This window comes from Lactuca serriola, chromosome 3 (assembly GCF_051521515.1).
Source record: "Lactuca serriola cultivar US96UC23 chromosome 3, Lser_US96UC23_V15, whole genome shotgun sequence".
Taxonomy (NCBI): Eukaryota; Viridiplantae; Streptophyta; class Magnoliopsida; order Asterales; family Asteraceae; genus Lactuca; species Lactuca serriola.
Window position 1 is genome coordinate 48,685,968 of NC_136410.1, and position 13,774 is coordinate 48,699,741.

Consider the following 13,774-nt stretch of genomic DNA (forward strand, 5'->3'; position numbering starts at 1 on the left):
CAATGGCTCAAACCTAGAAAACAAAAAACCGAACCCAAATTTTTTTTGAAATCAACGATTTTTAAACACATAAAAACAAGCTTTACAATTTGGGTTCAATTTTCTCCCAAAACCAACTCAAACCAACAATGGCGAAGCCATAACAAAATGTCAGGAGTAGCACACATAAATTTTAGGGGTAGCATACCGAAACTTATCAAAAAAGTTTCACTACACGTCTACACCTGAAAATTTAAGGGGTCACAAGCTACCCCAAGCTTCTACATAGATCCTCTCCTACAAACCAAGATGTGCTCACCCTTACTATTTATAATGATAAAAATTGATATAAAATAACGTTTAACCTTTTCAACTAAAACAATTTGGTCTAAGCACCACAAACCTCCTTCTCAAGCACCAAAGATCTATTTGTTGAGCACCGTAGACCTTGCATCAACATACACTTGTATACATAATTATTTGTAGCTATTACTTAACAAAAGTTAGATTTATCACTCATTTTCGCTAGACATGGAATGTGTAGATGTCTACTTGGTAGTTTGGTTCATTTAAAATAGTCCGTATATTATCCTTATTAACCTCTAACATTTAATATTTCAGATCTTTTAACCAAACATTTTAAGACAAAAATGAGCATACACATGACAAATCATAGATTTATACGGTCCCTACTCCTGATAGCCAAAGTCTTAAGGATTAAGACTAATCCAATCCAATCCCATGATTCAGTTACATTTATATTTATACAATTTGTTTAAGTTCCCTCGTTTTTCAAATAGTAACACTTGTTGGTCTTTTACATTTCTACCTCCATACACAACTGGCATCACCATACAGCAGTCAAGAACTGTTGATCAGAACATAACCAGATTCAAAACGACTACAAGATTGCAGTGTTCTTCCAGTGCTCTCACATTCATCTTTCTCATCCATATCCACCAGTGGCACCTTTCCAAGTTGCTTCCTGCTTAAAAAGAAAAATCTCATTCATCTTTCTCTACTATGTGCAAAAGACAAAGAGGTTTCTTCTTCTTTTTCCTAATTATGAGTATGGGGGTGAAGTGGCTGGATGGGTAATGATGTGTGTCTGGATAAAGTGTTGTATACATAAAACATTTTTTTTTCTGGACTAAATAAACTGGCTGAATGAGAGCAAACGACAATTTTACCCTTACATTCTAAAAAAACAAAAACTCACAACTTTCATAGATCTTAGCAGCATTTATAAATTTTAATATGAGAGCAGTTAGGAGGGGAAAAAAGGCAAATAAGTAAAGGGTTGGTGTCTTTATTCAATCCATCTGTCCATAGTGATGAATCTTTTAGAAAACTTTAGAGTATGACATACCTTTCAGCAGTGAGCTTATCCTCAGATAAAGCCTTTTCTAATCTTTCTTCAAAAGGTGTAGCATGCCAGCTAACTTTCTGATCCTGCACACCCAAAACATAAGGCATATATGATATATGATATACCAAGCCTCGCTTTGTTTATGTTACATGTAACAGGTACAACAGATGGATAAAAATGAACAAGATTTACCTCATTGTATTTATGAGTGGAATTGGGGATTCCATTCCCATCCCACCACTTGGGTGGGAAAGAAGCAGCTTCATCAGCATTCCAATGAGCTGCAACCATCCCTAGTATCGGTCTATCCCCTGGAGTTTTGCCAATTTTAGGAAGAATGGAGCCTTGATGATTCTGCTTTGGTGGTAGCCATGAAGACAAACTTGTATCCACATTTAACTCTTTTTCTTCTCTTTCGACTTGTGACTTATAATGTTCTTCAAATTGAGTTGAGGAGTCATCAGAGCTAAAACTTTCTTCCACGAGTTTCTTCAACTGAGTGGCATTTTCCACAGGGCTTAGCACTGGGATCACATACTGAGATCTGATCCTTGGTTTCTTCCCAGTTTCTTTATTATGAAAAGATGCATGGAAGACAGTGCCAGGTGTTTGCATATCATTGGTTAAGCTGAGAGGGGTAGGGTAAGGTGAATGTTTTGAATTTGGTTCTTGGGAAGTAACTTCAGATGAAGAACTACTTGATGAAAATGAAGATGCATCAATCTCAGAATTAAATCGAACAGTTTTGTTTCTGAACTGTGTGTTTGCAACTGGAGGAGTAGATGAAGCAGTAGGACTCTGTGCTTGATTGGCATGTCCTGTCACACAACTACCCACAAAAGGAGTTACCTTTTCTGTTTGTTACAAGCATTAGTTTTGTAATTTTAGAAATAAAAAACTGACTAAATTTGAGATATTACCTGTCTAGTGAATGTGATGAAGAATCTGATTTACTGTCCCATTCTTCAAAGAGTTTGATTGCAGAAGGTTGCAAATCGGATTGCTTCTCCAGTTTGAGCTTTTCAAGACTATCATTTTGAAGCCATGAATGAAATGTTGATGATTTTGTATCTTTGTTTTGGGGTTCTAAATCTTTTAGTTTCTCATTGTTCCGAATTTCAACTGGAGTTTGTGGTAAAGTACCACAAGCTTTGAGAAACTTAGCCTGTAGAATTACAATTTATAGTTAGATGATTGGTAAAACCATAAAAGTATAGCTAGAAGTTGGGTGTTTGTTAAAGATTTGTGTATTAACTGCCTGCTTTCCTCTTTCCCTATATAAATTATAATTACAGTGAAATTATTACCTATGTGGTCAAGAGATGTTAGTATACAAAGCACAACATTTGATAAAGTATGTAACCTTCCAAGTATAGGCAATATTTTATTATATTTGGTTTAAAAATGGCTGATTGGGTCAAATGGGAATGCATTTGTACTTTGAGAAGATATGCAGTATATGTTAAAAGTTTGACACCTTTCAGATTTGGCACCCAACAACCCTTGGTGTTAACTAAGTCTTTCTTTTTCTTAACAAACAGGTTTTTGTCGCTTATGAGACATAACACTGACCAAAACATCTTACTTAGGAGTTAGGATCTTGTCTTCACTTGGAGATGGAATCTAACACATTTAAAAAAAAAAAAAAAAAAAGGAAAGTAGAGACCTAATGAATGAGGTTATCAAATAGTTCCTTCACCAAAAGATTATATGGTCTAACACTCTTGGAAAAGTAAAAAAAAAATGTAAGCAGAATATTTTGATTAGTTAATAACTATCAAATAACTATTGAACAATGCTCAGCATTCAGAAAAGTAAACAAAAATGATCAAATAGGTGTTTTAAAATCAGTGAACTATGACAGAAACAAGAAGTTGATGTCCAAATAGCATAAACCAACCTAATAAAAAATATTTGCAAAATTGCCGGGTTCCTTGGGATGCTAACAAGTGATTTCAAATGTGAATAAACCAAAATTTTGAAGAACCTTGTGTCAGAAAAAACATCAATAACAGAAAACATTGTTTTCAAAAATACAAGATGCAGCCTCAGTTTGTTGTCCTCTTGTTTTTCTATGTTCTTAGAAATGTCAATAAAGAGGTTAAGTAAAGTAGCTCTGACTCATTAGCAAAAAAACATCTTACATGAGTAAGATAAAAGGCCAGTCATTCAATTGAAGCAAGAGTTATCATTCCAATTAAATGAGAATTATCACAAGCAAGAAAAGTGGATTGCCTACGCAAAGTCTAGAGGCAAAAATATGATAGATTACTTTATATTGAGAGAAAAGGCCAGATAATAGCATGATATTAAAGCTTGTCTAACTCAAATAAATAAGTCAAAACTCGCAATACATGCCTCTTAAATATAACGGTTTAATTTATTTTGACCCAGACCTTCTGAGTTGTGTACTAACACCACTTGCTGATCGTTTTTCATTGTAGAAGACAACAAAAATATTATTACCTCAGCTTTCAGCTCCGTCGAATTGAAATTAGGGGAAGCAGAACTTAGAACTCCGCATTTCCTGTCCTTACAAGGCGATTGATCTCTATCTTCAGCTGAAAGATGAACAAGGATTTTATGAGCAATATATCAGCAAATAAATCCACAAACCCTAAAGAAAATTCTCAAACATTTTTGTGAGATAGAAAAATTAAATGTATAAACCTGCTTGAAAATGAGAGCGGCTCCAATAAAAACAGTTATATCAATGTTCACGAAGCTATGAGAAAATAACACCGATCAACTCACCTTCGAAAAGTAGCAAAGTCGATAAATGATTTCTAGCTCCAGACTCACGATCCTGACCGAGGTAAAAAATAAACAAATGTCAGAAACAACAGATCTCGGAAATTCCCTCTTCTTCTATATCTTTAACCTCTAGATCTTACCTTGGGGTTTGAAGCGATTGGTTGAGAGAGGAGATGGATTGGAGGCCGACGGTCATCTCTAACACGAAAACATGCGAAGAAACAACCCATCGTCCTGCAATTAAACTCTACGAAATTCAATTTGAGTCAAGCAACATAGTATCAAAATCAAATTTGGAATATAGGTAATCGTACTGAATAAGAACCCTAGTTTTTATGTTCAGGTAGGAGCAAGGCGAGGTAAAACGTTTTTGAAATTTGAAAGACAGAAGAGACAAAAAAACGAGGGAAGATCCCGGAATTCAAAATTCCACTAATTGTAATGATGAATTATTAGCAGATGTTTGACTTTTTAAAAGATTTATGTCGAATTCGGATATTTGTAAACAATCATAATTAACATATTATTATTTGGATTTAGGTGATTTAATTACTATGTAAAACCATGTCGTGACAATTTATTTTTTGTTATTTTAAAAGAGTTTCTTCATAAGTGGCATTTGGCATTCTCAGATACCACATGACTAATTTACAAATCAAAAGTGCCGACTAATTTTTTAAAAAGATATAGTACTTTATTGTAACTTGATTGCTTGTTTTATAAATATATAAATTCATAAATTCATAATAGGCAAATTACATGTTTCTCCATGAGTTCATATGAAAATTATGCATTTCAAAATGATCAAATAGCAATAATATAATCATTAGGTTTATCACATGATAAAACCAAAAATCATAAAAATTAATGTATTTTATATAAATATATTTTCATTAAATTTGAACATTTTGGAAGTCAATACATAAAAATTAATGTATTTTTGTTTTTGTTTTCCTTTTAAGTACCGAAAGATTTTTAGTTATTTTTCTTTTTAACCACTTAATGTTTGTTTTTATATTCCAAAAATAAAAATTGAATTCTTAGAAGCAATTATAGTTTGAAAAAATTTCAATCTAACCATCCGGATGATTTTTTTTATGAATCAACTATTAAAACTTAAGAAATTCTTATTAAAAAAACATCTTTAACCAGAAAAATATTGTTGAGATATATTTGTAAATCATTATAAAAAAAATAAATAAAAAAGAACCTTACAATCTTCTTTTTGAAGAAAAAATAGTTCTTAATAGTTTAACACTTGGTGATCAAACAATAAAATAAAATGTAATAGTTGTATGAAATTTGGTTACATGATAATTATTAATTTTGTGATGATTATTTCACAAAAAAAAAAAATAATATTGCAAGACAACTTAATCTGACTATAAGTAATTTGTAGCACCTGATTCCTGGTATGTATTCGTGGTTATTAAATCTCTTCATTTTGCATAATTAGCCTTGGACTCGGCGAGTTGAGAGACTGACTCGCCGAGTAGAAGCGGGACTAGACACGGGATCTATTCGGTCTACTCGGCGAGTAGGTCCGATGGACTCGGCGAGTAGACCCTGTTTGGACTTAAACCCTAACCCGGGTGTTTGCACCCTATTTAATCGATCTAATCCAGCCTCCACTTCCCTTAGCACTCCCAAAGACCTGTAGAACGAAACCCTAGCCTCCTTTGTGTCCTTGTGGGTGATTGTTAGCATTTTGAAGGTGATTTGGGGCTTGGGAGAAGAAGGAGAAGATTGAAGAGTGCAAGAAAGGAAGAAGATCCGGAATCTACTCTGTGAAAGGCTTCTATTCAGGTAGAAAAGACCCTAACTTGATCTTTAGCTCGTTAGTCCCCTTTTGTCCCTAAGAAAAAAGGTTTTAAGCCCTAAAAACCTAAATCTCTATGTGTTTTCTGGCTAATGTTCTGCAAGAACTTTGGATGTGGACCTTTTGGACTCCATAGTAGCATAAAGTCTCTGTGGTTGAGGTAGTGGAAGTCCCCATTGAGCATAGGACCTCTTGTATAGCTTGGAAGTGCATGTTTGAGCTCATAGGGCCATGCATGCACGTAAAGTTTACAACTTTACGTGGTAAATGAGCCCTAGGACCATGGATCTGTGGTCTGGAAGTGTTGCATGTCCCAGATTTGGCCTACTCAGGAAGTGGGTCGAAGGACTCAGCGAGTCCAAAAGTGGATCTCAGCGAGTTCTATGAAGATGGTCGTCGACTCGGCGAGTTGGATGAACAAACTCGGCGAGTCCTATGAAGATTGCCTGGAACTCGCCGAGTAGTTCTTCAAACTCGGCGAGTAATATGAACATCCACATAACACGAGGGGTTTAAGCGTCGAAGGCTCAACCCTTCGTACCTGTGCACGGAATTAACCGTATAACGTAGTCCCGAAACCCCAAACCCTCGAATGGGGTGTTTTGGTGTGGATTGGAAGCGAGCAGAGGACCTGCTCGAGGAACTCAGCGAGTTGGTACTCGAGTCGGGCCCAAAGTCCTGGATAGCGAGTCAGGGGTGACTCAGTGAGTGAGAAGAGGGACCTGGTGAGTGGGACCGGATTAGTGAGGGATGGACTCGGCGAGTCCAGTCAATTGGAAGTTGACTTTGACCTGGTCTTTGACTTGGTGAGGGGTAAAAGGGTCGTGTTACCCTAAGAACATCTAGCGTGTTTGACTGATTGTTTTGTGGGAATTACAGTCGAGGGACGTTAGCAGCAGTAGACAGCCAATTCCCACACATACCAGTAGCCTATTCGAGGTGAGTTACCTTCCAGTAATGGTGGGTCTACGGCCACAATGCCGGCCCACCAATAGGAGTTGTATGTAGATGATTATCTCTGTGATATTCATCTAGGGATTACTACTACCAGTGTTGCGTTTATATGCTAGTATGATATGATGTTATGTGACAGTAGGGGGAGATAGTCCCCGAGATATCCGGTCGGTAGGGCCGAAGGGGTAGTCATACCCAGCCATGTTAGATAGATACTGATATTGTGATACATGTTATGTGGTAGTGGTAGTAGAGGGGAGAAGTAGTTCTCCAATATCCGGTCGAGAGGACCGAAGGGTAGGCCAGCACCCAGATATGCTAGGCAGAGTCCGGTCGAGAGGACCGAAGAGGGGGCCGGCACTCGGATATGCTAGGCAATGTCCGGTCGAGAGGGCCGAAGGGGTAGGTTGGGCACACAGATATGCCTGCCAATATGTGTATGTTATGTGATTATATGGTATGTGGTACGATGGGGGAACTCACTAAGCTTTGTGCTTACAGTTTGCAGTTTTGGTTTCAGGTACCTCTTCGTCGAAGGGAAAGGAGCCGGCGCGGTAGCGGCACATCATGTACACACACGGGTTTCCGCACTTACAAGATTCTCTGGGATTTATACTCTGATATTTTGATGATTGTATGATTTGACTTTTAGACATGGCTTACGTTTTGTTATGGTTTGATCAAACAATGTTTTAACTCTTAATACTTTTCTAAAGTAATGTTTTTAAAACAAAATTTTTGGACGTGAAATTTGGGTCGTTACATAATTTTTTGAATATGTCACACCCCCGAACCGGGATGACAGAAACGTCCAGGGCGGGTGACTTCGTATTATAATATAATAACAATTGAATATAAGTGATACATCGCAACCAACATATCATACATTACAATATACCAACATTCATCGTTTACAAATTATATTTGTTATTCCATTACACAAAAATAACATAAAAGTATGATGTCTCAAAAAGATAGCAAAACATCTAGATCCAAGGCTCGAGTACTTGTTCATTGAGTCTCTGAGAATATAAGTCGTTTTGAAAAGCGTCAACATAGAATGTTGGTGAGTTCATAAACATATTTGTAGGAAAAACTTTGTAATATCTTAGTTTATAATAAATTGCAAAACTCCAAAAAATCCAATATTTTCAAAAAAAAAAAAAAAAAGGTAGTTATGAGTCTCCTTACCAAAACCATGTATAATTGCATGCATATTTCTTGTTTTCCTTTGTTTGTATTTGAAAATAATGTGTTCCCATAAAATCCTATATTTTATGTTATATAAAAAGTTATGGTCTTAAAAACCCTAAGACCAGAGAGGGGAGATTAGTTTACAAAATAGACAAAATGTAGTTTTATATTTTATAAAACTAGTAGAGTGTAAATTGTTCGTAAATTTAAAATAATATTGTTATTCCTTATGTGAGTCGTTACAATCACGCTAATGCGACTAAAGCGCCTGTCTTGACGTTTTTCAGGCGTCGGTTTCTAATAAGATATTTGTCACCCTAGACTGGCCCGTCTAGGTATAACAAACAACTCAGGTGTAGGGGTGTCAACCCCGTATAGATCTATACATAATTACCCCGATCTCTGTGACATCCCCATTTTCACGGCCAAAAAAGACCGATGTTGTTTATGCTTTATAAAAATCAGAGTACTTTATTTTATAAAAATGTTGCGGAATTTGTTCCCAGAAAAACATGGTAAATACGTTATTAAAACATTTTCGAAGAAACGTATTTATTTCATTTTAAAACGTTTGGGATGTCATCGTTAATACAGAAACATAAGCATAAACAGAACTTACAATTATTTACACTAGTGATCTACATCTCTTTAAATCTCTCAGTGTAATGTCACTTCATATCAACACCTGTGATATAAATAAACTGAGTGGGTCAGGTTGGGAAACCTGGTGAGTACATAGGGTTTTCAACCCACAATAATATAATTATTATGTTTAAACAATCAAACAATCAACCCAATTACCCATCCCCATTATCTTCTTTATTCTTAAGGATCTACCCTAAGAATCAGCTATTTCTCATTCATTCATTCCTAAGGATCATCCTAAGGAAACAACATGAAGTCCATTGTTGCCAATGACACATTGGTCAAGCGCAGCTGCTAATATTGTCACTTAGGCTCAGCTGCCAGAATTAGGACATTTTATATGAGGCGCTTCTGTCGGTATTGACCTTTTAACACTACTGTCATGGTCATAAGACTCCCTATTAGGCGCAGCTGCCGATACTATACTTAGAGCGCAGCTGCTAGGATGTTTACCGTAGATCTAAATCATCTACGGGTTGTGGCGCAGCTGCCAGTGCTCATCTATAGGGTACTAGGTCCACTGCTGCCAATGTATACCTATAGGGCACTAGGTCCGTACTACTAATGTTCCTCTATTTCAGTTTTTATCCATCATCATTCATCTACCCATGTTTTACCCAACATATTTTGTAGATATAAAATACTTTATACAGTTTACATCATTTAAAAAATGTATAAAAATCTTTCACCAGCATAGACAACAAGTATTTAGACAATATGCACACATAACACGTAATTTATATTAAAATACTTCATATCTATGTGTAAGATGAAAGAGACCATGCACTCACCTGATTAGGTGGTGATTCCGAACTCAGACAGCACTTCGTTATCTCAAAACAATTTTCCTCGACAAAACCTAGTATCAATACCACCAGGGTTTAGTTTTTAACGTTAACCACGACTAATTAATAGTCTAGCTATTATTACTATTATATAAGCGTTAAATAACACTCAATATAACTCATAATAATAGCTCAAATAATTATTTTAAGGTCCTAATAATGTTACTATAATTAAATAAAATCTATATTAAATATAGTATAGGCGTAGCTCACTTACAGCGAGTTTTTATTAAAAACCGGGCTTCGCTGGAGCAGCGTTTCCAAGCCGAAAGCTTTTCTTCTCGGAGCCGTCGGGCGCTCCGGGGCTTTCTTCTCGTGCTAGGGAGGTTCCGTAGACTTGGGATGGGTTTAGGGAGGCTAGAGAGAAGTTAGAGAGAGAAAGAGAGGCTTATGGTGTGAAGAAAATATGAGGAGTTCACCCTTGTATTTATAGGAGTTTTATAGTAAAGTAGTCTCTAAGCTTCGTCCGTGACTTTTGCATACGAGCTCCGTTTTTGTATGTCTTTTTACCGTTGAGTTCCTATTAATGAGATCTTCAACTTTCATTTAGACCTCGTTGGCTAATTCTCATTCTATCTCGGATTTACAAAACTGTATCGAATTCGCCGCGCTCGAAAAGTAGGGACTAAGCTTCGTCCATAACTTTCGCATACGAGCTCCATTTTTGTCTGTCTTTTTACCGTTGAGTTCCTATTAATGAGATCTTCAAATCTCATTTAGACCTCGTTGGCTAATTCTCATTTTATCTCGTATTTACAAAACTGTATCGAATTCGCCGCGCTCGAAAAGTAGGGACTAAGCTTCGTCCATAACTTTTGCATACGAGCTCTATTATCGACGTTCTTTATATCCACGCGTTGGTATTTACGAGTACTACAACTTTCATTTAGATCCCGTCGGCTAAAAATCGACCGATCTAAAATTCAGATCTCGGGCTGTGCACTGCTATGCTAAATCTTAGAAAAATCATAACTTCCTCATACGAAGTCAGATTTGGGCGTTCTTTTTATCGATGTTCTTAGTTTAACATATTCTACGACTTTAGTTTAGATCACTAAGGCTAAATCTCGCTCTATCGTAAATTCACTATTTACGCTTCCCGGTATCGTGCCGGTTTCGTCGCGAAACTTCAACGGGTCATAACTTCTTCGTTATAACTCGGTTTTCGGCGTTCTTTATATGTACGAAAACCTTGTAACATACTCTAAAACTTGGTTAAGATTATTTATTCAAAATAATCTTTTGTCGAAAAGTCGTTTTCGACCCCTATTGCCTCTAATTTGACTAGCCCAGATTTGCGGGCATTACAATCTCCCTCCAAGAGACTTTGGTTATAACTACATGACTTACGTTGTACACTAGGTAGGTCCGGTGAAGGAGTGTCTCACAATAGCCTCAACAAAAATTTACGCGAATTTATCGAATAATGCATATGGCGTTCTTAGTGTTAATTTATGACTACGGTTTTATGACACGCATATATATTTGTCGTGTAACTTTGTTTTGCATCCTGATTTTTTTGAATTATTTATAACGATATTTATGAATAATTACTAATGGCTTGTCAACTTGCAATATGTGTTGTAAAAAGAACAAAATACTCTAGTTTTTAAGCCCTTGAAATAGTACACCCCTTTATGATTGTTTTACTAATAAAAACTATATTTTAGTAAAATGTTCAAGTGTTATGGTGGGTTTTTAACACATCAAAAATTTATTTGAGTGTTTTGTAACTCAAAAATACTCTATTTTTGTTGTGACTAGAACATGTCACAATTTTCACAAAATTTCATAAAACCTTGATATTTATTATGTTTCCACAATTTTTCAAGTATTGGTGGTAAAAATCTATATATCTAAAAATTTACCATTTTGAGGGTAAACTCTCATATTTTACCATCTTTCAAGCTTTTATAACCAAACATGCTATAACATTTTCTTTGACATTATTTTTGACTTTTAACACACACTAAAGTTATTTTTACTTAGCAACTTGTTCCATTTTCAACATGATACCTAAACATGTGAAACTACGCAAAGATAACTTTGTTCCAACAACATGAGACTTTGTAAAAATCTTAAGTTTAAGGAGTGTTAACATGAAATAATAGCATTTCAACACACATAGACATATAAACATACAAGTTCATGCAAATATCCAAGGATTTTCAAACAAGACTTGACTTGTATTCCCCCTCCCCCCAAAGGATGAAAACTTGAAAGAGTGGGGTATGAAGCTCACCTTGGGTGTATTTGAAGTTTTATGCAACTCAAGTCCTTCCTTGTCTTCTTCAATCATGAATTCCTGCATAGCAAGCTTGTTTCCAGCATGTGATCTACCATTGATGACATTGCATAAACGTATTGGTCACATAATCCTGTTCAATGAAAATTATACAATCAAATCATTAGACTACCAAATAACCTTCTCTTCCCTTGCCCATCTCGTTATCATTGATTCCTAAATGCATCTTATACCACCAAAATTCAGGTTGTCCATCTTTAATAAAAAAAAAACTCACAACTTTGACATGGAACAATTTGTCTTGATCGTATTATTGGAAATGTGCAATCTACTAACACCATATCCCTCCTATAATAATACAAGTATAATCTGCACACAAAACCAACCATATTGTAAATTAAGTGAACCACATTCCCTTGAAGAATGTAAATAAATGAGACGTGACATAAATGACATGAGCTATGAGGTTAGCAAGTTTCTATATGATTTTACAGTTTTGGCCCATTATTATTATTTTTTTTGCAAATTTGGTCAAAGCAGGAGCTCCTTGCACTTGGGGAAAGAATAGGAAGTGTAGCCACCGGTCTCCCTGACCATCTTATCTTAAAATACGTACAAGAATCAATTTATTGTTCTTCATTAAAATGTTTTAAAAAAAATTATATATATTTAGTTGATTTGGTTAAAAATTTACAGGAAGAGTATGCGAATATGGATGGTATTGGGATGTTAAAAGCTTGTGGGCATGATTTTCATGTTCGGAAGAGGCCGATGATGACCAAACCGCATATTAAACACCAAAAAACCCTAAAACTTGATCCAACAAAATTGAAAACAAACGGTGGTAAAGAAGAATCGAAGGTGACAAACTTCCATTTGTTATAGGCTTGGCGGAGGCGGCTGTAACCACCTTTAATGGCGTTTGGCTGGTGCGACAGAGGGGAGAAGGGTTGACACGTAGTCGAAGGAGGGGGTGGAAAGGATTTTTTTCATATATAAGCAAACCACATAGCATAAAGATATGTAGAATGGGGGTTTACTGACGAGTTCGATTTAAAAACATAGAGATAAATAGAATGGGGGTTTACCGGCGAGGTTGATTTAGAAGGTGGGGGAAGAGAATGATTGGAAGAAGAAGGCGGTGAAGAAATACATGTACATATGAATCGAGCAACAAATATGGAGTCGGTGGTGTGGTGGAGCTATGGTATTTGGAAACAGAAACACATATTAAACACCAAAAAACCCTAAAACTTGATCCAACAAAATTGAAAACGGACGGTGGTAAAGAAGAATTGAAGGCGGAAAACTTCCATTTGTTATAGGCTTGGTGTAGGCGGCTGCAACCACCTTTAATGGCATTTGGCGGTGCGACAGAGGGGAGAAGGGTTGATACGTCGTCGAAGGAGGAGGTGGAAAGGATTTTTTTTTTTTTTTTTTTCAGATATAAGCAAACCACAGAGCATAAAGATAGATATAATGGGGGTTTACCGACGAGGTCGATTTAGAAGTGAAGAAATACGTGTACATATGAATCGAGCAACAAATATATGGAGTCGGTGGTGTGGTGGAGTTATGCTATTGGGAAATAGAGACGATGGCCAATGACTTAAATTTGGACCTGAATGCATCCCACTGTCTCAAAAAAAAAAAAAAAACCCACCAATAGGAACCAAATATTGTTCACTAAGGGTCCTCACAATTAAAAGTTATATAAATTTGAACAAAATTCAGCATGTATAATAAAAAAATAGCACATATAATATGAAATCGAACAAAATTCAGCATGTATAATAAAAAAACAGCACATATAAGATGACTTTGAATAAAATTCAACATGTATCTCCTCCTATGCTCGAAATCAGATGAAACATAATATGATTTTGATTTTGATTTCACAAACTTTGAAATGGCACTCTCATATTTCGAAAAATCAGAAGAAAGAAAAAGATAGAAGCAGAAAAAAGAAG

General features: G+C 35.9%; 1 protein-coding gene across 1 annotated transcript; it reads right to left on the bottom strand.

Annotated features, from left to right (window-relative positions):
* Window positions 1-642: 642 nt before the first annotated feature.
* On the bottom strand, window positions 643-4,533 carry LOC145092204 (protein JASON-like). Its single transcript, XM_079030127.1, has 8 exons — window positions 4,417-4,533; window positions 4,243-4,336; window positions 4,103-4,154; window positions 3,815-3,909; window positions 2,269-2,513; window positions 1,541-2,177; window positions 1,349-1,431; window positions 643-964 (listed from the first exon to the last, which is right to left on the bottom strand). Exons 2-8 carry the CDS (start codon window positions 4,330-4,332, stop codon window positions 841-843), a joined length of 1,326 nt encoding a protein of 441 aa, XP_078886253.1. The 5' UTR covers window positions 4,333-4,336; window positions 4,417-4,533; the 3' UTR covers window positions 643-840.
* Between the last annotated feature and the right edge of the window lie 9,241 nt (window positions 4,534-13,774).